Source organism: Trematomus bernacchii, unplaced genomic scaffold (genome assembly GCF_902827165.1).
Source record: "Trematomus bernacchii unplaced genomic scaffold, fTreBer1.1, whole genome shotgun sequence".
In the NCBI taxonomy this organism is placed as follows: Eukaryota; Metazoa; Chordata; class Actinopteri; order Perciformes; family Nototheniidae; genus Trematomus; species Trematomus bernacchii.
Genome location: NW_022987689.1, coordinates 3,926,088 through 3,953,371, shown reverse-complemented (window position 1 = coordinate 3,953,371; position 27,284 = coordinate 3,926,088). Strand labels below are relative to the sequence as shown.

Below are 27,284 nucleotides of genomic sequence, written 5' to 3'. Positions count from 1 at the left end.
CTTATCATGGTCTGCTGTTACTCCTCATAAATATGGAAAAGAGCCTCCTGATCATCCTGTGGAAGTGTCTGAAGCTCATTACCGTTTTGTGTGGTCACCTCAGAAGTGGAAGTTTAGGGTTATTGCACGGGTATAAAGCAACTCACACAGATGTCAAGTGAATGTGGAGAGATTTCCTTCACTTTGAAGCTCTTTATGGCAAATTGAACATGTTCCTGAATTTGTCATTTGTCTTTCTGTTATTTGAACAGACACTGACAACATGCACCTTTTTATTTCCCCCTTTTTTAAGTGGCGAATGTTCTGTTATATTTGTTCTCTAAATAAAACCTTGCCAAATTGACTGTGACGTCTAATGTGTTAAAATGTCTGCTTCTTTCTTGCCTAAAGGCTATTACAGACGTGTCATCGACGAGCAGCACATATTAGCTTAAATAAGACAAATACGAAACTCATTTAGGAATGGTTGTTCTCTAAGCTGTTAATGGGTCGATCACCAATTGACTAGTATAAACGACTTAGAAAACGATTGGCTGTTTGCAGAGCAATGCTTTACAAATAAAGACTGATTTAGAAATGACTGGATGAAAATAAACCTTAATATGTTGAAAAAGGGACCATTATAGCAACTAGGGCAGTACGTTTTTACATTATAACTATGTTTAAAACAAAACGTAAGCTTGTGTTGTTCTCCATCCTGAAGTCGTGACATTCACCTTCCCAATGCAAATGTCTGTGGGTCGACACTCACGAAAGCCTGGATGTGCTCTCTGCAGACAGTCCACGGCTCAGCAGGCCGGATCAAAGGACCCCCCCCTCAACTGTTCACACCTGAACTGAATTAACAAGCTGCCCTCCTGCAGCGGTCATTTGCACCTCTGGAGATCCGCAAATCCGGTTTGGTCCCGATGGCACCAAGCTCGTCATCCTGTCAGCTTGTGACAAATCTGCAGATCTTTCAGATGTTGTTTAAGAAGTAATAATATCCCATTATTATGCGTTTAGATTATAATTTATTCATGATACAAAAGTCTTGATTGCCAAAGTAACTTTTAACTAGTTTAACAAATAAATGCAGTAGGCTATAACCTCTGAAATATGTTGAAGTAAAATTGCAAAGTATAGGCTACTCTTTTACAAGAGTGATCTAGTTTTTGATTAAATAGTGACATTCTACCAGTGGTGTGAAGTAACTAAGTAGTTTTTACTCAAGTACAATTTTGAGATACTTGTACTTTACTTGATTATTTCCATGTTATGCTACTTTGTAGGCTACTTCTAGGCCTATACCCCACTACAATTCAGAGGTAAATGATGTACTTGTACTGTACTACATTTATTTAATTCCATAGTTACTTTACAGATTTGGATTAATGATGTTAAATATAATCAACACTTAAATAAGACTTTAGTTAAACCTGGAGTAAATTCACAAGCTCCCCTGCCGTATACAAAGCCATTCAAACTAGCTGCACCTTTACCAGCTTTGATAACACTTTAATGCATCAAAACATATAATATATATTATTGTGAAATGGACCAATCTGCAGAATGAGTTTTACTGTTGGTAAAGTATATTTTGATGCCAATACTTGTGTACTTTTACTTGAGTAACATTATGAATCAAGGACTTTTTTGTATTCCTACACTCTGGTACTTCTACTTTTACTCAGTATAAAATCTGAGTGATTCTCTCACCTCTGCATCCTGCCACTGCTCATGTATTGCAGCTGGTCATGGTAGAGCTTATTCAACCTAATTTATACTTTTGCAATGTAATATATTACAACTACTTTTTTTTGTTTTGTTTTAACAATCTGCAAAGTAACTGATAACTGTGTCAGGTAAATGTACTGGCGATACAGCACTTGAGTATTCACTTTACAATACTGGATATATGTAATGCTAAGTAGGAAAAATGCTCTACTTTAATCCCTCAACACTCTCTGTATTAATCTGTTTCTTGTCATTTCACCAAAGATCCCTCTCAGTATGGGTCAGGAAGTGTAAGAACTGACACTTGGACATCACAGGAACACCATCTGACTAGAAATGGATTAAGAGTTCCAATCTATTCGTATTCATTTGTAGTAGCAGCTGACAGAGCGGAGGGAGAACAGTGTCTGTGACTCTCAGGAACACAGAGGTCACATCTGAGGGTGCAGACACAAGTGTGTGTGAATAGGCAAAGGGCTCTTAGTACGGGGTGGCATGCAAAGTATTAATATGTATATATATCAGTTATTGTATCTTTACAAGTATACTGATTTATTTGGCAGTGGATCACAGTTGTATTCCCTTTATGAAAGCACCATATATAGTGCATGCATATTTCATGGTAAGCTGATAATGTCAGTGGCCTTTAAAGTACAGACTATTTCCATGATTGAGCAAGTTATTTGTTACAATGTTATTTTAAAACTGTAACATCAAAAAAGCTGAAGACAGAGAAGTTATAAAACCCATTTGTCAACTCCTCAACTAGGCCTATATAAGGAGTGAGCCGATTACTCATTTCACACCTCACAAATGCCTACGATGTGCTGAGGGATCAGAGAGAGAGCAGGAAAGAGAGAAAGAGGAGTGCACATGCACACATGGCACACAATTGCAGAGTAATAACCAATATCTTGCAAACAGCCGTGGGTGGGTGGATTGTGGGATCCTCGAGTGTAAAACGTGGCATTTTTCTAGAAGAAGCAACACAAAAGAGGAAGTTGTCAAAAAGATATTTATTGAAAAGTTGAAACTTAGGCAATCAGATGAGGTAGCCTACTAAAAGTCATTGGACATTTATAAATACAAAGTTAAAAAGACACGCTAAATACAAAATAATTTACACACAACTAACAAAGCATTTTTAGTGGGAAAGCCATCTTCTATACAGCCGATTCATATTCAACATGTAAATATTTACATATGCATTTACCCCTTCACTGAAGGCAGGCCCAACAAGGCCAATACACTTCCAAATGAAGACCCTACAAGTCTCTGACCTCTGCAAAACAGACTTAATTACATACTTTATTCGTTAAATACAATTTAGTTTAATTGTAATCCCGCAATAATGAAGAGCTTCTTAGATGCCTCTCAACAAGTTTCAAAGTTGTCATCTCAGCAGGGTTTTACTGAGTTCTACCACACAAAACATCCTACCAAAAAACCATCTAGTGTTGCAAAACATGCTATTCCTTTTTTACTGATCTACCATGGCCTCCACATTGACTTGGAGTAACAAATGACAGGCAAGCTCAACACATCCTGGCTGTCAGCCTCCTCCTCTGAAGAAACATGACTCTGCTCCGAGTCTGTGGTCTCATCCAGGTCGGAGCAGAGGTCATCAGAGGAGGTGGTCGAGGGGGCCGGGGACACCAGGGCCGAGTACATGCTCTCAGACAGGGACCAAGTGCTGCTGTTACTGCCGGGACTCTCTGACATCGTGTCCGGCAGCATCACGCGGAGGCGGTCCTCGTCGTTCAGGGGCATGCTCTCCAGGAGGTGGTTCAACAGCTCTGCGGCTACTGTTGGATCAATCCCTGGGCAGCTGGACACAAAAGTGTGCACGTCGTGCATACACTGGATGTAGCCTGCGGCGAACCGCTCACAAGCCTCCCGGTTCACGGCGTCCACTTCTACGGAAAGATGAGACAAAACAACCGTGAGCCAGGAAGTTAGCCAAACAAACCGCCAACAAACAAAACTCTCTGTTGTGATTGGCTGAGCAGCGGTTGAAGATGCGCACCTGTGGCCGCATCACAGTTAATCAAAAAATATTAATGCGCTAAACGTTATAAATTAATTCGTGGATCCGATTTGCAAGAATTAGTTTGTTCTCCAAGGGTAGGACGTGACTGCAATATGCTAATTTAACGTAATACTTTTTTGTTAAGTAATATATATCACGAACTGTTGCTTAATGGCGTACTTTACTCCTAAATGGGCCTACACATAAAATTGAACAATGTTTACCTTGGGCCTGGTTTTGGAGGACGCTCTCCACCCGTTTCACTGTCATCTCCAGCACTTCGGCATTCTCCATCTTTGATTGTAACTGCAACGAGTGACACAAAACAAAACGTAAGTTACAAGCGCTGGCTACCCAAGCTAGCTAAACCAAGTCACACTTGTATGACGAAAAACACTAGCGTCACACAAATAACAGGCCTGAAAATATATGCATAGTTTCTTACGTCTGAATCCGCCATGAGGACTCTGAGTTCTTGTAAACTTTCATTGATGCGAGCCCTCCTTTTCTTCTCCACCAGAGGTTTCCTCATCTGCCAAAAACAGTACAGACAATGGAGTTAACGTACTTTGTCAGTTACCAGCCAAGTTAAGACAGATATTGTTATCAAATCTTCACTCCGGCTCTTACCTTTCTTTCCGATTTGATTCCAGTGCAGTTATCACCTCGGTCCGTGTCGTTTGTGTTGTTACGGTTGGGGGCCATGTTGTTAAAGTTTAACCCAGGCGCTGCCAGAAACCCTCTGGAGGTCGGTGAGTAATCCAGAGAGCCGTTACAGCTCGTTAACGGGACAGATGGCCGGGCGATCCCAGCAGCCAACAAAGCTTGCAGAGGGACTGGGCTCCTAAATGCTGCTCCGTGGGGGCTTGTGCTAGGTATATATGACGGCTCATTTACATATGAATGGGGGAACTGCCTAGGAGAGCAAGACACATCAAGAGCGCGCAATGCTCATGTCCGCCAATCACCAGTAGTCATGTTGGCTTTTGTCCCCGATATTAGTCTAAATCTACCAGTGGTGTAAAAAGTAACTACGAACATTTACTCAAGTTATTTAGCAGTTTGTGATTAATGATGTGAAATATAATAAACACTTAAATAAATAATTGAGTTACACCTGGAGTAAATCCACAAGCTATCCTGCAGTATATACAAAGTAATTACAATTAGCTCCACGTTTACCATCTTTGATAAACATTTTAATGCATCAATAATCCTAATCAAAGCATATGTATATTATTAGAAAATTGCCTAAGCTGCATAATGATTACTTTCGGATCATTACGTTTATTTTGATGCTAAGACTTTTCTACTTTTACTTGAGTAACATTTCAAATTCAGGACTTTTACTCGTGGTATTCCTAGACTGTGGTATTCCTGCTTTTACTTAAGTACAAGTTATGAGTACTTCTTCCACCTTTGAAATCTGCATACAGATTTAAAATATATGAATTCAACCAGAGAGGGAGTACAAAAAGCTTTACATCTATATCCACAGCTGAAACAAATAAGAAACAACAAATTAAATTATGGAAATAATAGAGCATGTATCTTGAATGCATGAAAACGACTGCTATCAATCAAAGAAAAAACAATAATATAGTCAGTCCTTCATATGTAGGTTATTTCAGAATTTCACACTCCTTTTAAGAAAACCCAACACTTCGTAATTTACCCAAAAAAAGAAAGGTTAGGGCATGTACAATATATGTTTTTGTGTCATATGTCTTTGAATACAAATAAATTATCTTTTTTGGTACCTGCATTTATTTGTAGCACTTATCTACTGGCACTTAACCTTTTAAAACCAACATTCAAAGCACCCCCTTTAAATATATATAGGCCATATATCTGCTCATTCTCACATTGCATCATTAGTCAGCTTAGCCTATTTAATGCTTGATTGTGAGCCATCAGTTCACCTATGGGGACTGGGCAAGTGCTCCATTCCCTAAAGAAACAACTAATGTGAATTGGATGATATGAGCCATTTGTCAAGTACATAGATATGTGTAAAGAGTGTAAAGAGCCTTGAGTCTCTGCAAATGAACAAAAGCCTAAAACAGTGCTGGCTGAAAAAAACAGAATCCTTGTATTTGGATGATTTAGTGACATGTTTATGTCCTGGTATAATTAGTAGGTAGAGCCTTCAAAGTATAGCTTATTATGTCGTATCATCTATTTAAAACTCATGTATGCAGTGAGTCATATCGACACTGTGTCATGGGTATCCACATATAGTCACAATAGCCGTGTGGATGTCTCTAGTTAGTAGTACATGTCGTTTGGTCTGCCGTGATCCACTATCATAGCTTAAAAGATCCAACAATGCTGAGCCTGGCTGCTGGGTGTAGGGTTTAAGTTGCAGAAAACAATATTAACATCTGATGATATGATTAACTATGACATTGCAAAGTTGTGTTCATTACATTTCACTTAGGCTTAGAGTTTTTTAAATATATGTTTTAACTTGTATGTAAAGCACTAATACACTAATTCTACACTAAAGGTAAAGGGTTATACTTATGCTCATAATGCTCATCATGTTGCTTTACATTACTTAAAGTATATAATAATGTACTATAAAATATACATATCTATTAAAATATAAATGAAATACTCAAGTCAAGGCACATATTGTTCCTGCATTGTAATTTATGGTAAAATGCTATATGCATTAAATGCTTTGCTGATGCTCATTTATTATTATCATAATTATCAGTTATAGTGACCTAGGGCGAACTGAATTGTTTATAGCTGGCTGAGAGTTTGATACATTCCTACATTTCCGGATGGAAGTGTTGAGAACAGAACAGGAGATGCAGCTTTAAATAAAATACGGAAAGCACTACCATATTGGGCACTTGCCTTCAGAATAAGAGCACTTTGTCATCTTATATTAATATACGAACGATACAATTGTTTGTTTTAATGCTAAACAGCTTTACGCGTTTAATTGTATTTATTTGTCCTGCTAAACAGACCTTAAACAGCGCATTCCGAGTTAAATGTGGACATTGGTACCGGACATGGACTCTTATTGTGACAGCGGCGAGGCGGCTTTCCTTCAGACCCACACAGTGCTTGTTCGTCAGAGAAGACGCTCTTCTGAGGTCACTGAGCCCCGGGGGCGAAACTGGTCTGCCGCTATATAATCTTCCCAGCTCGGTGGAGGAAACCAGCGCACTATCATCAGCTCACTAGATAAAGAACACACACTCTTTAACAAACAAACATGGTGAAGATCACTTTCCAGACGGTTTCGGCGCAGAAGCCCGACAAAGGGATCGATGGAGACAAGATCATTATACCTCAGGCTCACGTGAGTTTGCACACTTTGTTTTTCTATTGTTTCGTGTTGTGGTATTTTTCTTGTCTTCCAGTACTTCATTAGTGCTAATTTAACGTTGACCTGTATGTTATTAGCTTTATTATTATTGTCTGTTCATGCATCATCATGTCACTCTATGGGATTTGCTTTTATTCTGGTATGATCCTTTAGTGCAAACATGCGTATATAAACAAAAGCCATTTTGTGCTGACGTGATTACATTGCAGTGATGTTTTGTTTTGAATGCAACCGAATAGTTTAACATCACGACACGTACTGCAGTTTATTATATTGCTCTACACGGTGCATAGGAAATATTTCTGACAGAATATAAAACATTTTAGGCCTACATCACAGGCACAGGGTTAGTAACCTGTAATGGCAGGTCATCCCTGCCTGGGGATGTTGACATTACGTCATCTTGTTTGCAGATGGCCGTCCTGTAATTGTGCCTTCAGCGGAAATTACACCATTACTCAAAACGTTTCATACGTGCAGGGGTAAATAATGAAAGTGAATAATAGTATGCAAAATAAATGCCTTCTCATTACTCAGTAAAGGCAGCAGGACTGCACACAGCCTCAGTTTTCTCCGGTTTTTGTCGAAATAAGAAAACAACAGGGCTGTTAGATGCGGTCACTGCACCAGTCAGTGACGTCACAAGGTGTTTTACCACGTAAATCCAGCAGGTTGCGCCTAAGAGGACATTAACCTGTGATAGAGAATGCTAACCAAAGATCATGTGTGTTGGAAATAAACATTGCTCATGATTGACTTCTCAACATTAAATGTCAGGAGTTAGAATTCGTTGTTTTCCTTTTGGCTATTCTGGTATTAAGGATCTTGATGAGTTAATCAATAGATTTGAGTCAATTTGAAGGGAGCTGAACATGCACCCTGAAAGTCCTTAGTTTCCATACATGGGGCTTAGGTAACCATTATTTGTGAACAGAATGAAACATCTTTAAAAATGATACATAGATAGATAAATAGAGTAGTTTATTGTGCACATGATGGGAATATGGAATTTTTCCTTATGTTAAACCTAAATTATATATTTATGATCTGCAAAATAAGTCCAGCTTTTCATAGACTCCTTTCTGGACTACCTCCCAGGAGTTCATCATGATAAAAATATCTTTCTCAAATTGGATTCAATCTGGCTGTCTTAGCCCCCCCCCCCCGGTACACACTGTACTAACACTGAATTCCAATTTCCCTTCTACGAACACATTTTTTCACCTGTTTGTTACGTCAACAGAAGAATAAGACATGATCTAAAAGGCTGTGTGGATTCTGATTGGCTGCGACAGTGTGCTAGGCGTCAGAGCCAATGTGTGTAGATCTATTAATATGTCCGCCTCTGCTGAGGGACTCCTCAATGCAAGTCTTCTCGCTTTGACTCCCACTGTGGGTGCTAGGGAACTAACAAATATGGAGCGTGGAAGTAGGCATCCAATAATAATTCCAGACGGCCACGTGCGAGCATCTTCGTCAGAGCCTTGTGCAATCTGTTCTCCCTGCTTCCGCTCTCCATAGCAACAGTAGTAGGGAGAGCAGTGGAGACTGAGAGACTGTGGGTGGGCATCTGGCATGTCTCATTCATGTCCGTCCTACGTCTATCAGATCTCCTCTCCTCACTGACGACTTAGCAACCACCTCCTGTCAGAATTTACTTGACTTTGTACAGAACAGCATGGCAGTGTGAGGGGGACATCACTTCCGCTGATACTCCATCCATAGTCCAAACATACATAGTAGCTTTAATAAAATATATGTTTTTCTTGGCTGCACCATTACTGCAATGCAAATGCAAAGCCCCACATGTCAGTTGCATCCTTTTGTACATATTTTGGTGAAACATGTTGTGTTACTTCAATACTTTGTGTCATTTTTTTTAAAATATCATGCCCTCCTAATCAACCTCCTTTCTTTCCTTTTTACAGGAGAAGCTTATACTTCCCGTTGGGCCGAGGAAGACTTTTCCAACTGGCCTCTGCTGCCTCACCTTTGGCCTGGTGGTGTTCATGTCAGGACTGATGCTGGCTTCTATCTACGTGTATCGCTACTACTTTATACCTCAGGTCAGTTCATTCTACCTCCCCTTTCTTACCTCATATCCTGAACGCCGTGGCACAGAAGTTTAATGAACAAAAATACAAAAACGTAAAGTAACTGTCAGATTCTAACTCAGCTCTGTTGCGCCCCATTAGCAGATCCCAGAAGACAGCCTGTTCCACTGCCGGGTTGTCTACGAAGACTCTGTGTTCGCTCCTACGAGGGGCCGCCAAGAGATCGAGGAGAATGTTGGCATCTATCTTGACGACAACTACGAGCAGATCAGTGTACCTGTGCCACACTTCGGAGGCAGTGACCCCGCCGATATCATCCACGACTTTCACAGGGTAGGTTGAAGCATCCATTAGTTTGCTCTCATTATATTTTCCTGTTCAAGTATCTCATTATTCATTCATTATCGTTCGGATTGTAACCTTTTTGTTCTATTGATTTCAGGGCCTCACAGCTTATCATGACATTGCTTTGGACAAATGCTATATCACCGAGCTGAACACAACTTTAGTGATGCCTCCACGAAACCTGTGGGAGCTGCTGGTCAACGTCAAGGTGAGCGCCCACTACATCCTCACCTCTTGTCTCTGGTGAAGCTGTTGTAAAAGCATTGCTAGAGATTAATCATTTGTTTTTCTTTGAAACAGAGAGGAACATACCTTCCTCAGACATACATCATCCAGGAGGAGATGATGGTTACAGGGAGGGTGAGGAACATGAGGCAGCTTGGCCCCTTCATCCACAGACTCTGCTACGGCAAAGAAACCTACCGCCTCCGACGCCGCAACCCACACAGACGTAAGTGCACTCATCCAATTCCATTTCCAATCTACTCAGCAGTTAATACTGAAACTAACGATTATTCAGATTATTCACAATTGACCTATAAAATTTCAGAAAATTGTGGAAAATGTCCATCCCTGTTCTTCAAAGTCAAAGGTGATCATAGACATCATAGATATTCAGTTTGATATAGCATAAAATCGAGAGGCTAAAACCCATTTTTCTTCCTTGGAAAAATACCTTAAATATTCTATTCATAATAATAATAATAATAATAATAATAATAATACATGAGACTTGTATAGCGCTTTTCAGGAAACTCAAAGACGCTTTCATAAATCTTTTATTAGATAACCAACATTCTCTTTTAATCCAGAATTTGTTTAGTCAATTAATCATTGCAGCTCAACAGGCAATATGATATGCTAAATAGTGGTTAATGGATCACTTCCGCCAATCATCAGTCTACTTCACACCGTTTGTGAGAAGTTGAGTCATGTGACCATGCATATAATAAAATGTAACCAGAGCCAAATAAGGGCTTCCTAGTGAACACGCAGATATTGGGTCTGCTGTGTAATACCCTCCTCTAGCCTGGCAGCCTGATAGTCAGTGTGTGTGTGTGTGGGCCCAGCCTGGGAACTTCCTGCTGTGTGAGTCACTGCTAGTGCAGTAGACACATCCACACACTACGGAGGAGGTAGTGATGCGCTTCTCTGATCTCCTGTCGTTGGCGCCTTTGATTGGTGTGATGCATTAAACTTCCCCTGAGTACATATATGGATATTTATGTGGGGATTACCGCTGTTTATTCAAAATGAACAAATAGGAAACCCAGCAAGCCTCTGCTACTGAACAGATTTTCTAAATGTGTCTTCTTTTCTCTTCCAGGTATTGACAGGCGCGAGACAAAGACCTGCCATCGCATCCGTCACTTCGAGAACACTTTTGTGGTTGAGACCGTCATCTGCGACAGGTTCTAAATCTGAAGCGGAAATCACAGCCACCCAACTCTGAAGCCAATTTCAAACCATACCTCTTAAATTATTTAGGATTTTAACTGCACTTTAAGAGCAAGTGTTTGTCCAACAATTTTACTTTGAGTTATATTTTTAATCTTTTTGTCTCAAGTTGGAAATGCTCTTCCATGTTCATGTGAAATGTCTTTTTTTATTCAGCCAGTTTATTTGAATGAAGTTATGAATGTGTTTGGATATATCTGTTGTCAATGTCACTGTTAGTGTGTCAGTTAGTTACACTTGCATCCGCAAACTTTATTTAATTTAAATTTAGTTTTGTCCTTATTGTTATTTTTTCTAACCTATTGCACTTTAGGCGTCCGTCAAGATGCTTGAAAGCGCTCACACAGTGCACTCATGTTAATTTGTTATTTTTTTGTTTTGAATGTCAGAAAATGGCATATACCTCATGTAGTTAAGACGTTTCTTTGCTTGTTCGTATCATTAATGAATGGTGTGTATATAAGGGTAATTGTTCCTAAGCAATATAAACTGTAAATTGATTTTCATCTGGATTACCTATTGTTACATGCATAGATTTTTATCTAAAATCGACTTGTTTTGTGAATTATTTCTTTATGGTTTGTCTTGTCATTTCCTTTGGTATCGCACTTTCCTACTCCTTGGATATAATGGCTCTAGACTGTATTCAGTAGCAGTGCTTTAGAAGGACAGAAGGAACCAAAGTCTGCACTATGCTTAGTGTTAAGGATATAAGAAATATTTAAGAAGAATGCTTTTTAGTTAGATCACTTACTGTAGAATAGATGATATCAAAGGCTTAACTCATGTTGTCTCGCTCTTCCTCTTTACTTGGATTTTGCCTGTTGTCTTTAGCTTTGCCAGTCCCCAAACACTCCTATCGTGACAACAAATCTCTACAATGTTAATTTGTCCCGATATAAAAAGATTTGGGGTGTCTATTTAATGTACAACCTGGAGCAGAAAAGTCTCCTTTGAGAGAAACCTGTGATTTGTGTTCATATTTCATCGTCCTAGATGACCTTACTTTATTGTACAGTCAATATAACTTCTGATATCTTGCTGCTTTAAAATAAATGATCAAACTTATTTTGACTTTCGAGTTTTTTCATTTCAAGTTTAACACATCTTCCACATTACATTACATTACATGTCACTTGTTAGACGCTTTTATCCAAAGCGACTTACATACTCAATACTGTGGACGATCCCCACAGGAGCAATTTGGGGTGAAGTGTCTTCCACATCATTAATCTGAGAAAGCTGCACACATAATGGGTTGTGATTTTCCTATACAACATAGCTGCAGCGTCGTTGTTATGATGTGACACACACATCACGAGATGAAACTCCCGTGGGTCGCTTAAGTTCTCTTTAAAAGAGGAAGCTTTGGTTTCAAAAACAGTCACTTTGATGAGAAAGCATTTATTTTCTCTGATTCTTTTTAGTGGTCCATGTGTCGTATACTAGAAATCAACTTTTTCAATGTTTAGGGCTTTGTTCTGATAAGTATTACTGTAAAATGTTTACATCATCTTTGTTTTATGTTAGCCGACTCTAGTTTGTAGACCATTTGCACAGAAAACAGAAAAAAACTGATGAAAAATCTTAAGAGCTTTATGAAAAAACAATTTCACTTTCAAAAGAAAACTCCAAAGGAAAACTGAAATTAAAACAACTTATTTTTACTGAGCTCAAACAAATAACATTGAAACTTAACACAGTACGCTTGTGCAAAATGAAAGTATAGAGACACAAGTAATGCAAGTAAATACAATCATGGCCGACTGGTTATAGTCAATAACATGAGCAAAATAAGACAGAGCGTACGGCAGGTAATGCATGTGCAACTTTACATTTGAGTTTAGCTTTGACAACATTTACATAAACCAAATATCCTCTACTAAACATATTAATATCAAACAATCTTATTGAAAGTCTTAGTACACACAGGACTTTTAACAATGTCAATTATATTGCACATTTAAAGCTACATTGTAAAAAAATTCCAACAAAGAACTCAAAATAAAATTACATTTGTTATTTGTAATAGCATTTGTTGCGAGGAAGTTGATTACTCACCCTGTCAGTCAGTTTGATTTCCCAAAACGTTCAACCAGACCTTTCAATTTACTTCCTCATTCGGATCAGTTATTGAAAATATGTTAAGTATAATCACTGTACAGATACATTTTAAAATCATTCAAGCAGAACACTTCATTGTCAATAAGCATCAGGCATTATTTATATAATAATGTACAGGATGGATACATTTAAAATAAAATAACCACGTAAGAATATCCACAATGTATGGGGTGAATATTGTGATGCTATATTTGATGTCTCATCAATCACTGTTAGATTTTGGTACTTGATTATAAGTCATTTTTCATGAAATTCACAATGTTCACGGGACCAAACTAAGAAAAAAACAATTATTAAAATAGTAAACAAAAATGTTTGAGTTTATAAAAATATAATAAAAAAATATATTTAAAAAATTGATAATAATTAATTTCATTTGTGTGTTTTCAGATCTCTACTGGTTGCTGTGTTGATTTATTCATTTACCAGGTAAGGGAATATTTGAAATCAATATGTAAGTCATTTTTTTATTCACTATCTTCCTTTTTAATTATTGACCTTATTATAAAGTTGACTTTTAGGTTGTTCCGCATTTCATATATGAGGGATAAATAAAGCCTCATGATGATTGTTATTATAATTAGTTATGTGTTTGAAGAAGTAACACATTTACTGACTGTTTTGACCATTAAACCAAATTGGTGTATCTGCAGTAGAGCGCCTTTTGACTTCATAGACTGCAGAGCTGTGCGGTGAGCAGCTGGTGCCCTGTTTGACAGCTTTATATTTCCATCAGACCACACATCAGTTTCTAAGTGTGCAGGATGGATGACAAGCCCGCCAATAAATCATTTGAGAAGAAAGGGGATATTTTTGCCGCCCACAGAGCTCTCTGAGGCTATACGGGCGTCTTTGTGCTTCCTGTCATTGGACCAACTAATGTATCATCCCATCGTTTCCCCCTTACTCTCAAGCACTAATTGAGATTGCATTTTGACCTGTTACTCGTGCATGACACACTTAGCTACTAAAAACAATACATGCTCTCTTTCAGTTTCACTCCCCTGTTTTTGGCTATCACTCATGAAGCCAGGTTTCCTATTCACCACCAGCCGTCCTCTGACAACTAATATTCACATTTAAATTAAATTGCTGTCAGAACTCTGAAGTGCTGACGGTGGCTCTTCTTTGATTGATCATTGATCTCCTGAAGCTGTGTTTGGTGCTCCTCACCTCATGAGCGATGAAGTAGTAGCATAGAGCGTCCAGGCAGCAGGTGACGTTGGACAGACACATGGCTGTCTGTAAAAACAGGCTGATCCTTGTCTTGTTGCCGCAGTCTTGAATTATTCCTTGGTGTACCTGGAATCATGGGAAGTGTCACAAAAAAGAAAAAAAAATATTGGTTAACCATCCTGACTTCATTGAATTTGTGCTTTAATAATAATAATAATACAGCTTTATTTATATAGCACATTTCATACAACATGCAGCTCAAAGTGCTTTACAAAATGACACATCACAAGTTAAAAACAAACAACAAGAAATTCCCCTCAGATTATTTGTTAAGAAATGTAAAGGTACATGCAGCAAAATATAACATATTATCAGGTTAATAGAGACAAGGGGGTAAAATGTATGATAATACAAATAAATAAAATAAATAATAGTTTCAGCATAATTTTAATTTGATAACGTCAAATACAGTTTTTCTAATGCGTGTCCATAGAAGGGCCTTTAAAATATAAAGTATAATACATGATCGAATCTTTAAAAAACACTAGAGGTGTAACATTTTCTTATCAGTCTGTTTGAAGATGATCTCTTCATCAGACTGCCGGGTCAACGCCAGTGATTGGTTTGTCTCTACTCAAGGATATTTTTTGACTTTATACAGACTTTATTTAGTCTTTTTTGATGATGTGAAATGGCCACAGATGCCATGTTTGACACTAAAATTAAAAAAAGTTACGTATGATATGTGTTAAAAATGATCAAATAATATAACCGTAGGCCCACTGGTTTGTTATATCTTTAACCAGACCAGGCAAACTTACAAAAAAAATGCAGTATTTTTTAAATCCTGATCATTATAAAAACAAAGGAGGAAACGCGATCTCTGACTACAATGACACACAAAGTCATCTTGCGTCATTAATTTAGTTTGTGTTCTTTCAGTTGTTGCGCCAGCATAGACAATAAGTCCTTATGTGGCATAAGAAAAAAAATCTCCATCTGCTGATGAAGATTACGTGTTTTTATAGAGAGTTCGTGAACAGCTACTTGAGGTGAGATTGTTTTCACTTTTATCTATTATCTTCTTAAAGCTGCTTCACTTTTGAGTTCAGTTTATACAGCTCCTAGTTTCTCTTACCAGGAACTGCAGTAGGATGCCGAGGTGGCTGGGGGTGAAGGGCAGCAGGAAGGCACTTAGACTGCTGTAGATGATCTTCACACAGGCCCGGCTCTGGGGGCTGTGCTTGCCCGACTTCTGAAGCACCCAGATGGTCTTAACCGAGCAGTAAACCACCACCAGGGCAGGCAACAGGAACCCAAACACCTGCAGGCAGATGATCACCAGAGGGCTCCATCCTTTCGTTGAAAAGCTGTGGAAGCAGTGGAAGTCCGACGTCTGCCCGGCCTCCCTGAAGCGATAGACGGTGGGGGAGAGGGCTGCCAGCACCAGCACCCAGACCCCCACGCTAGTCCCCAGAGCCAATTTGGGTGAGCGCAATACTTTGGCCTTGTAAGGGTGACAGATAGCCACCCAACGGTCCACAGCTATACACATGATGGTGTAGATGCTGCCGTAAATCCCAACAAAATACAGGCTTTCCAAAACCGAGCAGAGAGGTTGAAGGTCAGCGCGCCAGAGGTGGTTGATGGCGTGCATTTTGAAGGGAAGGGGGAAGAGGAGGAGCAGGTCCATCAGAGCCAAGCTGGTCATGTGGATAGTTGACTCGGTCCATTTCCGCAAGAAGACGCAGAACACTAAAAGCGCTGCAACGTTGAGAAACAGACCAACGAGGAAGATGGGAATGTAGATGGTCAGCTCCAGATATCTCATCAGGTCTTCCACCCCCTGGAACGAGCAGTTGCTTGTCATGCTATTGCTGCTGCCGCTGCAGAGGAAATGGTTTGATTTGATTTCAAAGTGAATCTGTTTTTCCGTCATTGTGCCCACACATAAACTTATAGATGTGCCACTGCACCAAGCCTTGTGAAACCTCTCAGTTTCAGAAGCTGTTGTTTTTGTATCTATCTTTCTAGATAACAGCCAAAGACACAGTAGTTTCAATCACATGCACTATATTTGCAATGTAAGCTAGAATTAGAATTAGGTCAGGGATAAATTGAATTATAATGGTGAATAATATTTAATTTAAATGAAACTTTAATTTATATAGCTTGATCTTGATGGATGTTAAATATTTTCAGTGCAGCTGTATGTAGTCAAACACTAATAAACATTATTCTAAGCATTTGAAGGTTAAGTGATTTTAGAGTTACTCTGCAGCCATCACTCCAGACAGAGGACAAAAACCCAGATTATTACTACTCTGATAAGTAAGAAATGGTTTCCCAGAGAAGAAACAAAAACATATTTCTGCGGCCATGTATCTCAAGGGAAAATAAAAAATTCCACCAAGCTACCGTATAGTTAAAGTCACGGATGATTACAAGTGACATTATATTCGATAAATTACGTTCCAAACAAATGAATAGTCTCAAATATTTTTCGATTACTTTATACTTATTCCAACTGATTCCTTCTAATTCTGAATGTTTTACAATTAGGTCTGGCTTGTAATTTAAATATTGTTTTAATAGTGCAACAAACCTTTGTTTTTGTTATCAACATTTAACTCCAACACCAACCTAACACTTTCTTATTATCTTGTACAGTTCAATCTTGATGTTTTCTTACCTCACGGATGCCAGTCTGGGTGTAATGTTCAGTGTCAGTCTGACAGTCTGTTCTGTGCTAGACATACTTCTGCTTTCTCTACCTTTGTTGTTTCATCACCACTTCCTGAGGCATGCCACGCAAAATGTGTGTTTAGATGTGCATTATAGCCTGCTTAGAATCAAGACAGGGGTGAAGCTGTCCAGCAATCACACTTCTATATGCTTTTTAAAGATACAACATGTTAGAATACTGACATTTGCTAAATAGCACTAAACCAAAGTGCAGCTGAGGCTTAAGGGAATGTCAAACATTGTTTATGAACAAAAAGTATTGAATACATTTAAATGTAGAAGCCAGTTTAAAAGTCAGAGGATTCCTCCTATTGGGATCATGACTGTGAAAGGTTCAATATGAATATTAACCTGGACCAAAGTTGTAAATCTACTGGTGTGACTGGATATCAGCTGAAAGACTAAAAAGGCACACGTAAAAAAGAACACAAACCTAAAACATGATATCAAATGTATCTAAATGTATTATTTGCAAATGACAAGGCTGATTGTTATGCCCTAAAATGTATTAAAAGATTATGAAAAATAACATCACGTGTCTATAATGTCTGTCTACCACCTGTCGGGATTGTGGTATTGTATTTCCTCTGACTGGAATTCACATCGCTGTACAAATATGAAGTCATATTGGATGTGGTTGTTCACTGCATCTTGTGACTTGTTACTCAGCTTAGTGTTGGGATGGTGATGCACACAGTCTCTTAATGTTGAAACGCGTATGAAGAGATGGCCTGGTGCAGTAGACTTTATATTCTTGATTACTGTTACTTTTATTCATGTACCTTTTGTTATTCATGTTTTATTATCTTTGCTTTTAAATGAGTGTTTTTAAAGGCCATTTTATAATATGTTTCTTAATGTCTTTCATTTTGTAAAGCACTTCGAATTGACTTGTGTTGAAAGGTGCTATATAAATAAACGTGCCTTGCCTTGCCTTGAATACATTGAGTTTATAGATTATAGGTCAAAAACTAGTTTGTTTTTTATACATGGTTTGCCATCTCTGCATCAAAGTATACATCTAGCAGTAGTCCCAACAGAGATGACTCGAATACTTTGATTTCTATTCTGGTACTGTGATCAGTATTGGTATTCTTCTGTAGAAAAGGCTGGTTCTCACAGTCTTATACCAATACTGATAGTGTTCAATGTTTCAGGTCTCTGCAGAAGCAGATTTGTGATTATGTTTGAGGGTTTCCTGGTTTCAAGTGTGGAGGTGTGTATGCAAGGTGTCAGAAGATTGTTGTTTCCTCTTGTATTTAGAGGTAAAACATTTTAATTATGATGTTTTTGGAAGACTGTTTGAACTTTAAACGCAGTTAACAGATAAATGCTTTTGAAGTGGAATAGATCAGAGAGACAGTGGACACGTAAGTTTGAAGTAGCTTTCGTTTTTTGGAAAGCCAAAACCCTTTTTTCTGTAAATGCAAATGAAGCTGGCAGCTATACTGCCACCTACTGTTGTGAGTGACTGAACTGAGGCCTGGGGCTTCTGTAAGTAAACTATAAAGAGATTATGAGCATGTCAAATACAAAAACAATGCTGCACAGGCACTTTGTCATCTTTTGTGAAAAGATTGTGTGTTTATTTTTTATCCATTTATTTTTTATCACTAGCACAGGCAGATCAAACCCTGTTTCAAAGAACTCTCAATGCGGAAAAACCTAAATATTATACAGTTCAATGTGTTGATTTAGAGGTTATGTGTAAAAAACAAACAAACACAATAGTCAAGGACGTTTGGCATCTGATTTATTTATTTAACTTAAATATCACAAAATGATTTGGCAGTGATATTACCATTGCATTATCCATTTGTATGGCTGAGGACTCTTAGGCGTAAATAAAAAGGTTTCTAAAATAATTTCCAAACCCCTGCAATTGAAATCATGACAAAAACAAAACCTACAAACACTCACATGAGTGCAAACACAAATTCATCCACATTCTAACTGCAGGCACACACCAACAACCAAACTACCCTGTTTACATTCACCGAAGAAGCCTTTCTTAAATGTTTTCTTATTTGGACTCTACAAATGTTTGTAAATGGTGCAATACAAACTTGTATAAGGGTGACACCAAGGGACATTTTTAAGACATGATTTTGGCATAATTATTGTTTAAGACTAAACAAACCTCATGTGTATCTTTATTTTTGAAGGAAAAAAGTACAACACAGACACTGACGAAAGCACACACACACTCAATGTACAAATAGACAGCCCACAACATTAAAGCCCCTTTAGAGCATGCAAGATCAAGAGGAAAAACAAAGTGAATGACATGGACATGCTATGATTTCCACTGGAAGAGCCAGCCAGTTTCTAACATTATACCTGCAGTAAAAGTGGACATGTTGAGGAACATTTAAAGTGTGTTTATAGAAAGACATCTGTAAGTCAGTCACGGGACCTGCCACAATTTATAGCATCTACAGGGAAGCAAAAGACACAACTCATATCTGCAAAAAAAGGGTTGAGAGACTGAGATGAGAGGGAAAAGAGAACATACAAACACACATAAACACATGCACACAAGATGGGGATATTTCACTCTAGGAGGTGGTGAACTTTCTGAGTGTGATGACGATGAGGGCGAGGAGGACAGAAGCTCCTAAGAAGACGGCTATAACAATGGCTGTGATGGCCCCTGGCCCCAGCACCCCTGCACACACAAACACATGGTTTTAATCATTTGTTTACATATAATTGAAAGAAATTTGGTGTATAAAGTGATGATTTTACATTGTTCATCGAGCAGGTCCGGAGAGTGTGTGTTGTCCTCGTAGTCGAGGGTGAAGGACTGCTCCGTCGTGTCATGGTTAGGATCTTTGGTGGTCACGTCACTGGGTGGTTCTCCTGACGTGGTGTCCTGGGTGTCTCTGATTGATAAGTCTGCAACTGTGTCTGCAGACCAAAAGGAAAACTAAATTCCACTTGTGCTTGTTTTAAAAGGGATGTTTAGATTCTTTAAAATAGCATTTAATGACGTCATTATCCATGGTCAGTACCAACAGTATATGGGGGCCATCATGACCATAATTTGGAAAAACAGAGAGAAGGCATGGGAGCTTGTGTACTTCTGTAGACGGGGATAGCAGCAGATTGTATTTAAGCTCCCATGCTTTTGCTAATAGTATTTTTACATCACAAAAATGGGAATTGATTGTCTAACTAAAACTAACTAATTGAAGCAGCAGTTTACCAGCATCTCCTTTGTTCTTTGAGTTAAAATTATCTTTTTTGTTGAAGGAGTCTGGTGGCTTTGACCAGATATTGCTGATCTCACCATTTGAAAAAACTTTCACAGCAATGTAAAGCAGTGAAAATATTTTAAATATAGCGTTCACGTAAACTGACAATTTTTTCAATGGGCTAAAATATATTTTGATGACGTCCCTATTCACAGCAGTGCAATGCTTTGCAACCATGCTGGTACTACTGTCTGTTTTTCCAAACTCAGGGAGTGCTAACTGCCATGTACTGTTGATAATACCCCATTCAAACAATATCTCAACCATATCTTAAGCATGGCTGATCTACAAGCAGTCACTTAATCCGTGTGCAGATCATTTTACTGTATGTTTTCTAGCGGTAGTAATTTCACTGACGACGCAAACAGCTTTGCTAATGACTCTATTTGACTATTTTCTGGATGTGGAGGCCTCTGGGATGCAGGGCTGCACACATGGCCCCGTCTGTAATCACCCCAACAGCCTCTCTCTGTCTCACTGGGCTAACGGCTGTGGCTTACGCATAAGGATGTCTTTGTAGAGGATGAACATTTTGACCGTTTAAGCTACGGTTGCCTTTTAAAATATTTCAAGGTTTCAACAAAGTTTGTCTATTGTCTAAACAAATCCTTAAACCGTAATGATCTAAACGGAGTAGTAGATATGTTTTGCTTTAGCAGGAGAGGCCGTTGTTGTTTGTGCATGAGGCTCAGCTTGTGTACAACTTTCTGTGTCAATTATCCTCTCTTCTCTTTCCATCCCAAATTGTCCTCTGACATTCCTCCCATCTGAGCATGAAGTTACCCTGAGACTTTTCACACCTCTGCAGTAGCCAAAGAAACAAGGTTGCTTTCTGGGCCACATTTCTGTTTCCTAACACGACTTAGTGCTGACAAACCACCAAAATAACGATTGTCGTAGACATCTTTATGGTAACTGACAGCTGTATAGCTTTTCTTTTGAAATCCAGAGGAACAGGGGAAAATGTCATCTTCACCTCCCCACAAAAAACCCACACAAGCCCACCCACTCACTGATTCTCTTAACCTATCCTCAACTCTACACATAAACAAAACCATAATCCAAACATATTTACACTCAGTTTATTCAACACAACATATTTACTTTGTAGCCTCTGACGCCCTTGGTAAACTTGACCCTGCTTCACATCGTTCTTCTTCTTTTTCCTCTGCCATTGTCAAAGGAGAGTCTTAGTATCTTATTTCACGTCCATATGATAACATCTCTTAAGTTTAAAACATAAGCATGTTAGCTGCGGTATAATTCTGATATGCTCTTCTGATGTGAGTATTTTGATGCTGCTGTGTTGACTGAGTCGTGTGCAGCTTCCTGTCCTGTTGCTGGCTGGAGGTTTGGAGGCCCGGGCCTCTGGCCAGCTCAGCCATCAATGAGGCCTTCAGCCGAGGGCACAAAAGGCAGCTTGTGCGGCCATGGAGGGCGGCGGGCTGCAACCAGTAACAACCGGCCAGGCCCAAACCGGCACCGGCTGGGTACTGGATGTCAAACAAACTTGTTTATTAAATAGCCCCTGTGTGTAAAAGGCTGTGCCCTCTGAAAAGCTTGATTTAATAGGAAGGCAAAAATAATAACATGATGTTTTCCGTTGCTGTTTGTTTCCACACGAAGGAGTTCACTCAAGCTTGCAATTTCTGTTTAAAGCAATTAATATAACTGAGGCCTCAAGAAAAAAAAACATAATTCTTGTCAGCTGACAACTAGCTACTCGGTCAGTGGAAACGTTTTTGGCTGATGTACCCCACAGCTGAGCTACCTTCATCATCAATTACCCCTTCATCATCATTTTCATCATCCATCAAGTTGTGTGTCACTATGGGTTTAATAGGCTACTAATACGTTTATATTTTATTATAAATAAGTTTAACTAATTCTTCTTCTTTTTTTAATGTAGGCCTACTCCTTATCCATTTACTTAAGCTACCTGTTGCTAATTGTGTATTCTTCACTTCTAGCTACCTGTTGCTAACTGTTTATCCCTCACTTCTAGCTAACTGTTGCTAGCTGTGTACCCCTCACTTCTAGCTAACTGTTACTAACTGTTTATCCCTCACTTCTAGCTAACTGTTGCTAGCTGTGTATCCCTCATTTCTAGCTAACTGTTGCTAACTGTTTATCCCTCACTTCTAGATAACTGTTGCTAACTGTTTATCTATAGCTAACTGTTTTCTTCATTCATTACTTTTTAGCTAACTATTTTCCACCACTTTCAGCCAACAGTTGCTAACTGTTAATTCATTGTTTTTAGCTAACTGTTTTTCCCATTATTTCTAGCTTACAATTGATAAATTAGTTATTTTGCTAAATTTGTATCCCGTACCTTTAGAAAAATGGGTATCGGTTACTTTTAGGTAACTATTTTCTTGCTAGCTTAGCTACTATTTTGTTCTACTGCAACACATTGCTTAATTTTTTACACAGGTATGGCAGCTTAGTAATTGTATATTTACTAAAGATTAGTTTCCCACAAAGTGTGTAATCTGATTTGCATTTTAATTGTCTGTAAGTTTACATATTTTTTTATTATATCACAATTTAGCTTTTCGTTTTCGTTACTTTTTCATGTATCACCACAACCCAGTCTCACGGCATTTCGTGTTATTAGTCACGAAATTAATTTAATCTATTGATTCGTGTTCACCAACACGATTTTCCCCTTTTTTTCGTGTCACACAGAACGATTTTAAAAGCAATGTATTTCTATTGGTAGTATGTTTCGTGCCTGCAACACGTCTTTTTGTCCGGTCGGGTCTTGGAAGACCAGAAGCTGTGTGGTTCATAAAAACATGTTCTTACTCAATATCTTACCCTAACCCTAACCCTATCCCTTTTATTTGAAATTGTATAATGTCTGAGTTTTTTTGCCGTCAGTGAGGAAAATAAATGGCTCAGAACCTCAGAATACTGAAATCTGTATTTTATGTCATCTTTTTTTCCTTCTAATTTGTTATTATTTGGTGCAGGCACGAAACATACTACCAATATAAATACATTGCTTCTAAAATCGTTCTGTGTCAGAATACTGAAATCTGTATTTTTTTAAATGTCTTTTTCCTTCTAATTTGTTATTATTTACATTGCTTTTAAAATCGTTCTGTGTGACACGAAAAAAATGGCAAAATCGTGTTGGTGAACACGAATCAATAGATTAATTTTGTGACTATAACACGAAATGCCGTGAGACTGTGTTGATCACCACTACACAGGTAGCCCCCAGGATACGGTAAGGATTACCTTTGCTTAGGAATCATTGCACACTTTTCGAGTCACACCTTTTAAAGATGACTCTAAGAACCCTCTATACGCAAGTCCAGACTCATAAAAGCCTGGCAGACTGTAAGGGAGGTTGATTTCAGACACTGAAAACACAGAAGGCCATTTGTTGGTAGACCTTTTCAGTCAGGATTTCACACCAGCCGGAGAGATGACAAAACGCGCAGACGGGTGTGTGTGAAAGACAACCTGGCCAAGCAACTTAAACCGTGGATGACGCAACTCAAACATGACATCGATGGATTTATGTGTCCTTGCTTCACCTTTTTTTTTACTTTTAGGGGATTTTCCGTTGTAAAATATGTGTGAAATAAGGAAGAATTAGGTTACAAAACTAGTGATGAACCCTTCTCTGTATTATAGTACAATGCTCAGATGTTATTCTGGTTTAGTCACTGGATTGGTTGTCGATGTGGTCAAGATTGCTGGCTCTAGTTGAAATCATCACATAGGCCTACTCTACATTTCAACAACAGACAGATAAGAAGCAGCTGCAGAGTGTAGACTCCATGTGAAGCAGAACACAGTCCTCCTTAAAAACATTTCGCTTGGCTGTGTTTAAAGAGTGTGAGACATTAAAAACACAATTTCACATTAAATTGTACAAAGCCAACAGAGAATGCAAGATATTTTTAGAAAGGTGAAGGCAGGTCATGGCACCTCAAACGCTGACATTGTGTTTGGCACAAAGCCTTTCTTTTTGGCACAAGGGGACAGTAAAAGGGGACAGTAATGTTTTTTTTCACAGGACAGGGTGGACATGCTCGACTTTGCCCTCTCAACCTTTACTGTGACCTTTGGGCCTGAGAGCCCTGCTACAGTGTACGCTTTTTTTCAAGTATATTTGAGAGATGTTGCAAAAAGGAACAAAAAAATACAGTAAGTGAAAGTGAAAGACCAGTGACAGGGCTGATCTCTCAAATCTTAAAGGGAAACACGGGTTCTGCATGGGCGGGTAGAGTCAAATCTATTTTTCTGAATGTTAGCTATTCTATCTCAAAGCCAGGGAGAAGTAATATAAAACTTGTGATGTCAGTCTGGATCTGCTCCATCAACGATACATTTTTTAATTGTTGTTTCTGATAACTTTTTTTATTGATACTGTTCTTAGTTGTGAAATAAAATCCCCATTAACTCAGAACATTCCCCTGGGTGCTCTGTGTCATCTATAACATATTTCCTAATCCATTTTATATGGAAAATATCTAGACCCTATCCTCAAATGTGACATCACATATTTTAGTTTTATCACTAGTGTTTGGATTTAGTAGTCATTATTTTGTTGACTCACAGGAATAATATGTATTTAGAAAATTGGAAATGTTCCTTTAAATATGAACGTGTTCTTTAAATAGCACTTGTGCAGAAAACCAGTCGATGTGAATAAATGTTAAGAGATGAACACATTGAATCTGCTTACTACTATCTCCCAAATATCTCTACATACATGAAATACATTCCACATATGTTGACGTTTCACTACCTCGAGCGGATATTACATAGAACCACTTCAACCTCATATCTGGAGTCAGAGGGCGGCAGGTATTTTAGTTTGTATGAACATCAGGGATCATGAAAGCATCTGAATCATCCTGTTTGTCAAAGAGCAGCTTTCACAGCTCAGAGTCTCAAAGAGTCTCAACAACTGCATCATTTACATCGGGCTGCACACACACATCCAGGCCTGTGAACGTGTGTTTGTGGAAAAAGAGGGCAAAAATGACACGTACACACACATCTTTGATTTGATACCTACAGGGGCGCAAACCCAGCCCATGAGTCACCCTAAACAACGATAGAGGTTAAGAATATCGAATCTTATACTAAAATGTTTTGGATTTTTTTTTGATAAAATGTGATGTTGTGGTATTTGTTCGTTTTTTCTTTTCTTTCAATAAATCAGACTCAGGTCTTCTTGTTTCTTCTTTTACCATAATTAGTTGTAGCACACACAGGTAAGGCTGCAAACCTGTCAGCCAACCACAAAGATAAAATACACATATCAATCAGACTCAAAAAGTGGTTTACCTGTGTGTACAAAGGCCACCAAGAGGCCGAGGAGCACCAGGAGGAGAAATCTGCGGATACTGCTGCTGTGAATCATGGTGGCTGCGAGGGACAAGATGTGCGTCTCCAGAACTCCTCGAACTTCAAAAGAGTGGCTGACCCTGGAAGAGGAGCAAGAGAAGAGTACAGGAGAGCGCAGCAGGGGGAGAGGTAGGCTACTGAGGGGTGAGAGAAGGGGTGGGACTAGGTGCACAGGACTGTCTGGACAGTGTGGACTTTGTGAGCACATCATCGCAGGGCCCACCCACTCCACACTCCTCCGGCTACATAGCTGGATGTTCGGTGTAAACATTCGGCAACCGCTGACCTTGACCAGGTCACATCACAAAGGTCTCAGCAAAGAAAAGATGGCAGTGATGGAAGTATTGAGATCTAAAAGTAACAAAATCCGATAGGTTTTAGTAGCAGAAACCTGCAGTTTCAAAAGAAAACAAGATATAGAATGACTGCATTATATTATTGGATTAGCGTAACTGACGCATAGGGTTGAAGCGAATGTCACTTTCTTTTTTACATTGAAAGCTTATATTTAGATGTTGAAATAAAGCTTTAAATGTCTGTCGTGATCTTTATGTCAGTGTTTCCCATACATTGATTTATTGCGGTGCCCCCACAAATAGAATCAAATTCTGTGGGAAACACTGGATGTCATTGCCATTTTAAAGTGTGTATTTGGAATGAACTTTTAAATGAACATAACTTGTCAGTGCATGCGGCAAGCTAGAGGGTGAGCGCAGTGAAACGTGTGTTTATTTTCCTTTAAAAGGGTTAACGCCAACAAATATGGACTGAAGGACAATATATAAGAAATAACATTTTGTGAATGTCATTAAAGATACCATCTATTTTTTTGTATAGATTTTGACTATTGTACTGTACTATGCTTTAGAGTTAATTGAAATTGTTGGTTTACACAAGTGAGAAACAATCCTACTCAGCCACAACTGTAATCTAAAACTCGTATTCATAGTCTTTATCTGCACCTGTGCAAAGAACCACATTTAAGTAGAATGAATAACCAAATAAGAAAAAAGTTGCGCAGAATTTAAATGTCAAAGTTATGAAAGTTTCCAAGGTTTGAAGTATTCTGTACTGCTCTGCTAATGCAACAATATTTTAAAGGGGTGCTCCTGCAAAATGAGTATAGCATTTCTAAAAAGCTGGGGAGCTCAGAAGAGACGGATAATAAACAATGTAGGATTTTAAATAACTTCTGTCTTCAGTGTGGGATCAGGCTACAGAAACGGTCTGCATACATCCCATGAACATTACTATAGCTGTTATAAGAAAAGAAGTGAAGTATATATTACAATATTTGCCATTAAAGTGAGGTACAGATTCCCAATGCTGTACATTAACAATGGTACTTTAAATAATGTACTAGCTTTAACTTGTGATCTAGGAATTAAGTCAAGGGTGTCTTTCAGCTAGAGAGCAATTAGTCTAAAAGAATAAGGGACTTGTGATTTGGCAGTTAATCTTCTGCATTGGGTCTGTTTGACACAAACATAACTGAAAGATGGAAATAACAGTCAGCAGAATATATGTAGTAATTCACTGTGAAAAACGCATGTTACATAATTACTCATTTAAAATTATTTCTAGAGGGATTTAAATTATCTTTAGTCCATTACCACTGTGAATGCTGATAGCTGGCTTCAAACTATTCTATTTAC

At 38.5% G+C, this 27,284-nt stretch overlaps 4 protein-coding genes across 5 annotated transcripts; 1 reads left to right on the top strand and 3 right to left on the bottom strand.

The window, feature by feature from the left end:
* Positions 1-2,714: 2,714 nt before the first annotated feature.
* On the bottom strand, positions 2,715-4,680 carry hes6 (hes family bHLH transcription factor 6). Its single transcript, XM_034137536.1, has 4 exons — positions 4,376-4,680; positions 4,191-4,277; positions 3,970-4,051; positions 2,715-3,632 (listed from the first exon to the last, which is right to left on the bottom strand). The coding sequence occupies exons 1-4, from the start codon at positions 4,448-4,450 to the stop codon at positions 3,205-3,207; spliced, it is 672 nt and encodes a 223-aa protein (XP_033993427.1). The 5' UTR covers positions 4,451-4,680; the 3' UTR covers positions 2,715-3,204.
* A 2,100-nt stretch (positions 4,681-6,780) lies between these two features.
* On the top strand, positions 6,781-12,019 carry itm2cb (integral membrane protein 2Cb). Its single transcript, XM_034137535.1, has 6 exons — positions 6,781-7,067; positions 9,023-9,160; positions 9,290-9,481; positions 9,591-9,701; positions 9,794-9,944; positions 10,821-12,019. Exons 1-6 carry the CDS (start codon positions 6,981-6,983, stop codon positions 10,910-10,912), a joined length of 771 nt encoding a protein of 256 aa, XP_033993426.1. The 5' UTR covers positions 6,781-6,980; the 3' UTR covers positions 10,913-12,019.
* Positions 12,020-12,531: 512 nt separating this feature from the next.
* On the bottom strand, positions 12,532-17,213 carry LOC117488546 (G-protein coupled receptor 55). Of its 2 annotated transcripts, none has more exons than XM_034137532.1 (3): positions 16,944-17,213; positions 15,390-16,137; positions 12,532-14,377 (listed from the first exon to the last, which is right to left on the bottom strand). In XM_034137532.1, the coding sequence occupies exons 1-3, from the start codon at positions 17,006-17,008 to the stop codon at positions 14,171-14,173; spliced, it is 1,020 nt and encodes a 339-aa protein (XP_033993423.1). In that variant the 5' UTR covers positions 17,009-17,213; the 3' UTR covers positions 12,532-14,170. The 2 variants fall into 2 exon arrangements, with proteins under 2 accessions (XP_033993423.1, XP_033993424.1); XM_034137533.1 differs by lacking the exon at positions 16,944-17,213 and adding an exon at positions 16,857-16,878.
* Positions 17,214-18,733: 1,520 nt separating this feature from the next.
* On the bottom strand, positions 18,734-25,754 carry snorc (secondary ossification center associated regulator of chondrocyte maturation). Its single transcript, XM_034138019.1, has 3 exons — positions 25,570-25,754; positions 19,745-19,906; positions 18,734-19,664 (listed from the first exon to the last, which is right to left on the bottom strand). The coding sequence occupies exons 1-3, from the start codon at positions 25,643-25,645 to the stop codon at positions 19,555-19,557; spliced, it is 348 nt and encodes a 115-aa protein (XP_033993910.1). The 5' UTR covers positions 25,646-25,754; the 3' UTR covers positions 18,734-19,554.
* Between the last annotated feature and the right edge of the window lie 1,530 nt (positions 25,755-27,284).

Bases quoted from the DNA above. Each gene is read 5' to 3' on its own strand.
- hes6 (XM_034137536.1), bottom strand. From the start codon at position 4,450: ATGGCCCCCAACCGTAACAACACAAACGACACGGACCGAGGTGATAAC. The intron at 4,278-4,375 runs GTAAGAGCCGGA...TGTTTTTGGCAG, and splicing joins GAATCAAATCGGAAAGAAAG to ATGAGGAAACCTCTGGTGGA. The intron at 3,633-3,969 runs GTAAACATTGTT...ATCTTTCCGTAG, and splicing joins CCTCCAAAACCAGGCCCAAG to AAGTGGACGCCGTGAACCGG.
- itm2cb (XM_034137535.1), top strand. From the start codon at position 6,981: ATGGTGAAGATCACTTTCCAGACGGTTTCGGCGCAGAAGCCCGACAAA. The intron at 9,161-9,289 runs GTCAGTTCATTC...GCGCCCCATTAG, and splicing joins GCTACTACTTTATACCTCAG to CAGATCCCAGAAGACAGCCT. The intron at 9,702-9,793 runs GTGAGCGCCCAC...TCTTTGAAACAG, and splicing joins AGCTGCTGGTCAACGTCAAG to AGAGGAACATACCTTCCTCA.
- LOC117488546 (XM_034137532.1), bottom strand. From the start codon at position 17,008: ATGTCTAGCACAGAACAGACTGTCAGACTGACACTGAACATTACACCC. The intron at 16,138-16,943 runs GTAAGAAAACAT...TTTCCTCTGCAG, and splicing joins CCCAGACTGGCATCCGTGAG to CGGCAGCAGCAATAGCATGA. The intron at 14,378-15,389 runs GTAAGAGAAACT...CCATGATTCCAG, and splicing joins GCATCCTACTGCAGTTCCTG to GTACACCAAGGAATAATTCA.
- snorc (XM_034138019.1), bottom strand. From the start codon at position 25,645: ATGATTCACAGCAGCAGTATCCGCAGATTTCTCCTCCTGGTGCTCCTC. The intron at 19,907-25,569 runs GTAAACCACTTT...TTTGGTCTGCAG, and splicing joins GGTGGCCTTTGTACACACAG to ACACAGTTGCAGACTTATCA. The intron at 19,665-19,744 runs GTAAAATCATCA...TTGTGTGTGCAG, and splicing joins GGACCTGCTCGATGAACAAT to GGGTGCTGGGGCCAGGGGCC.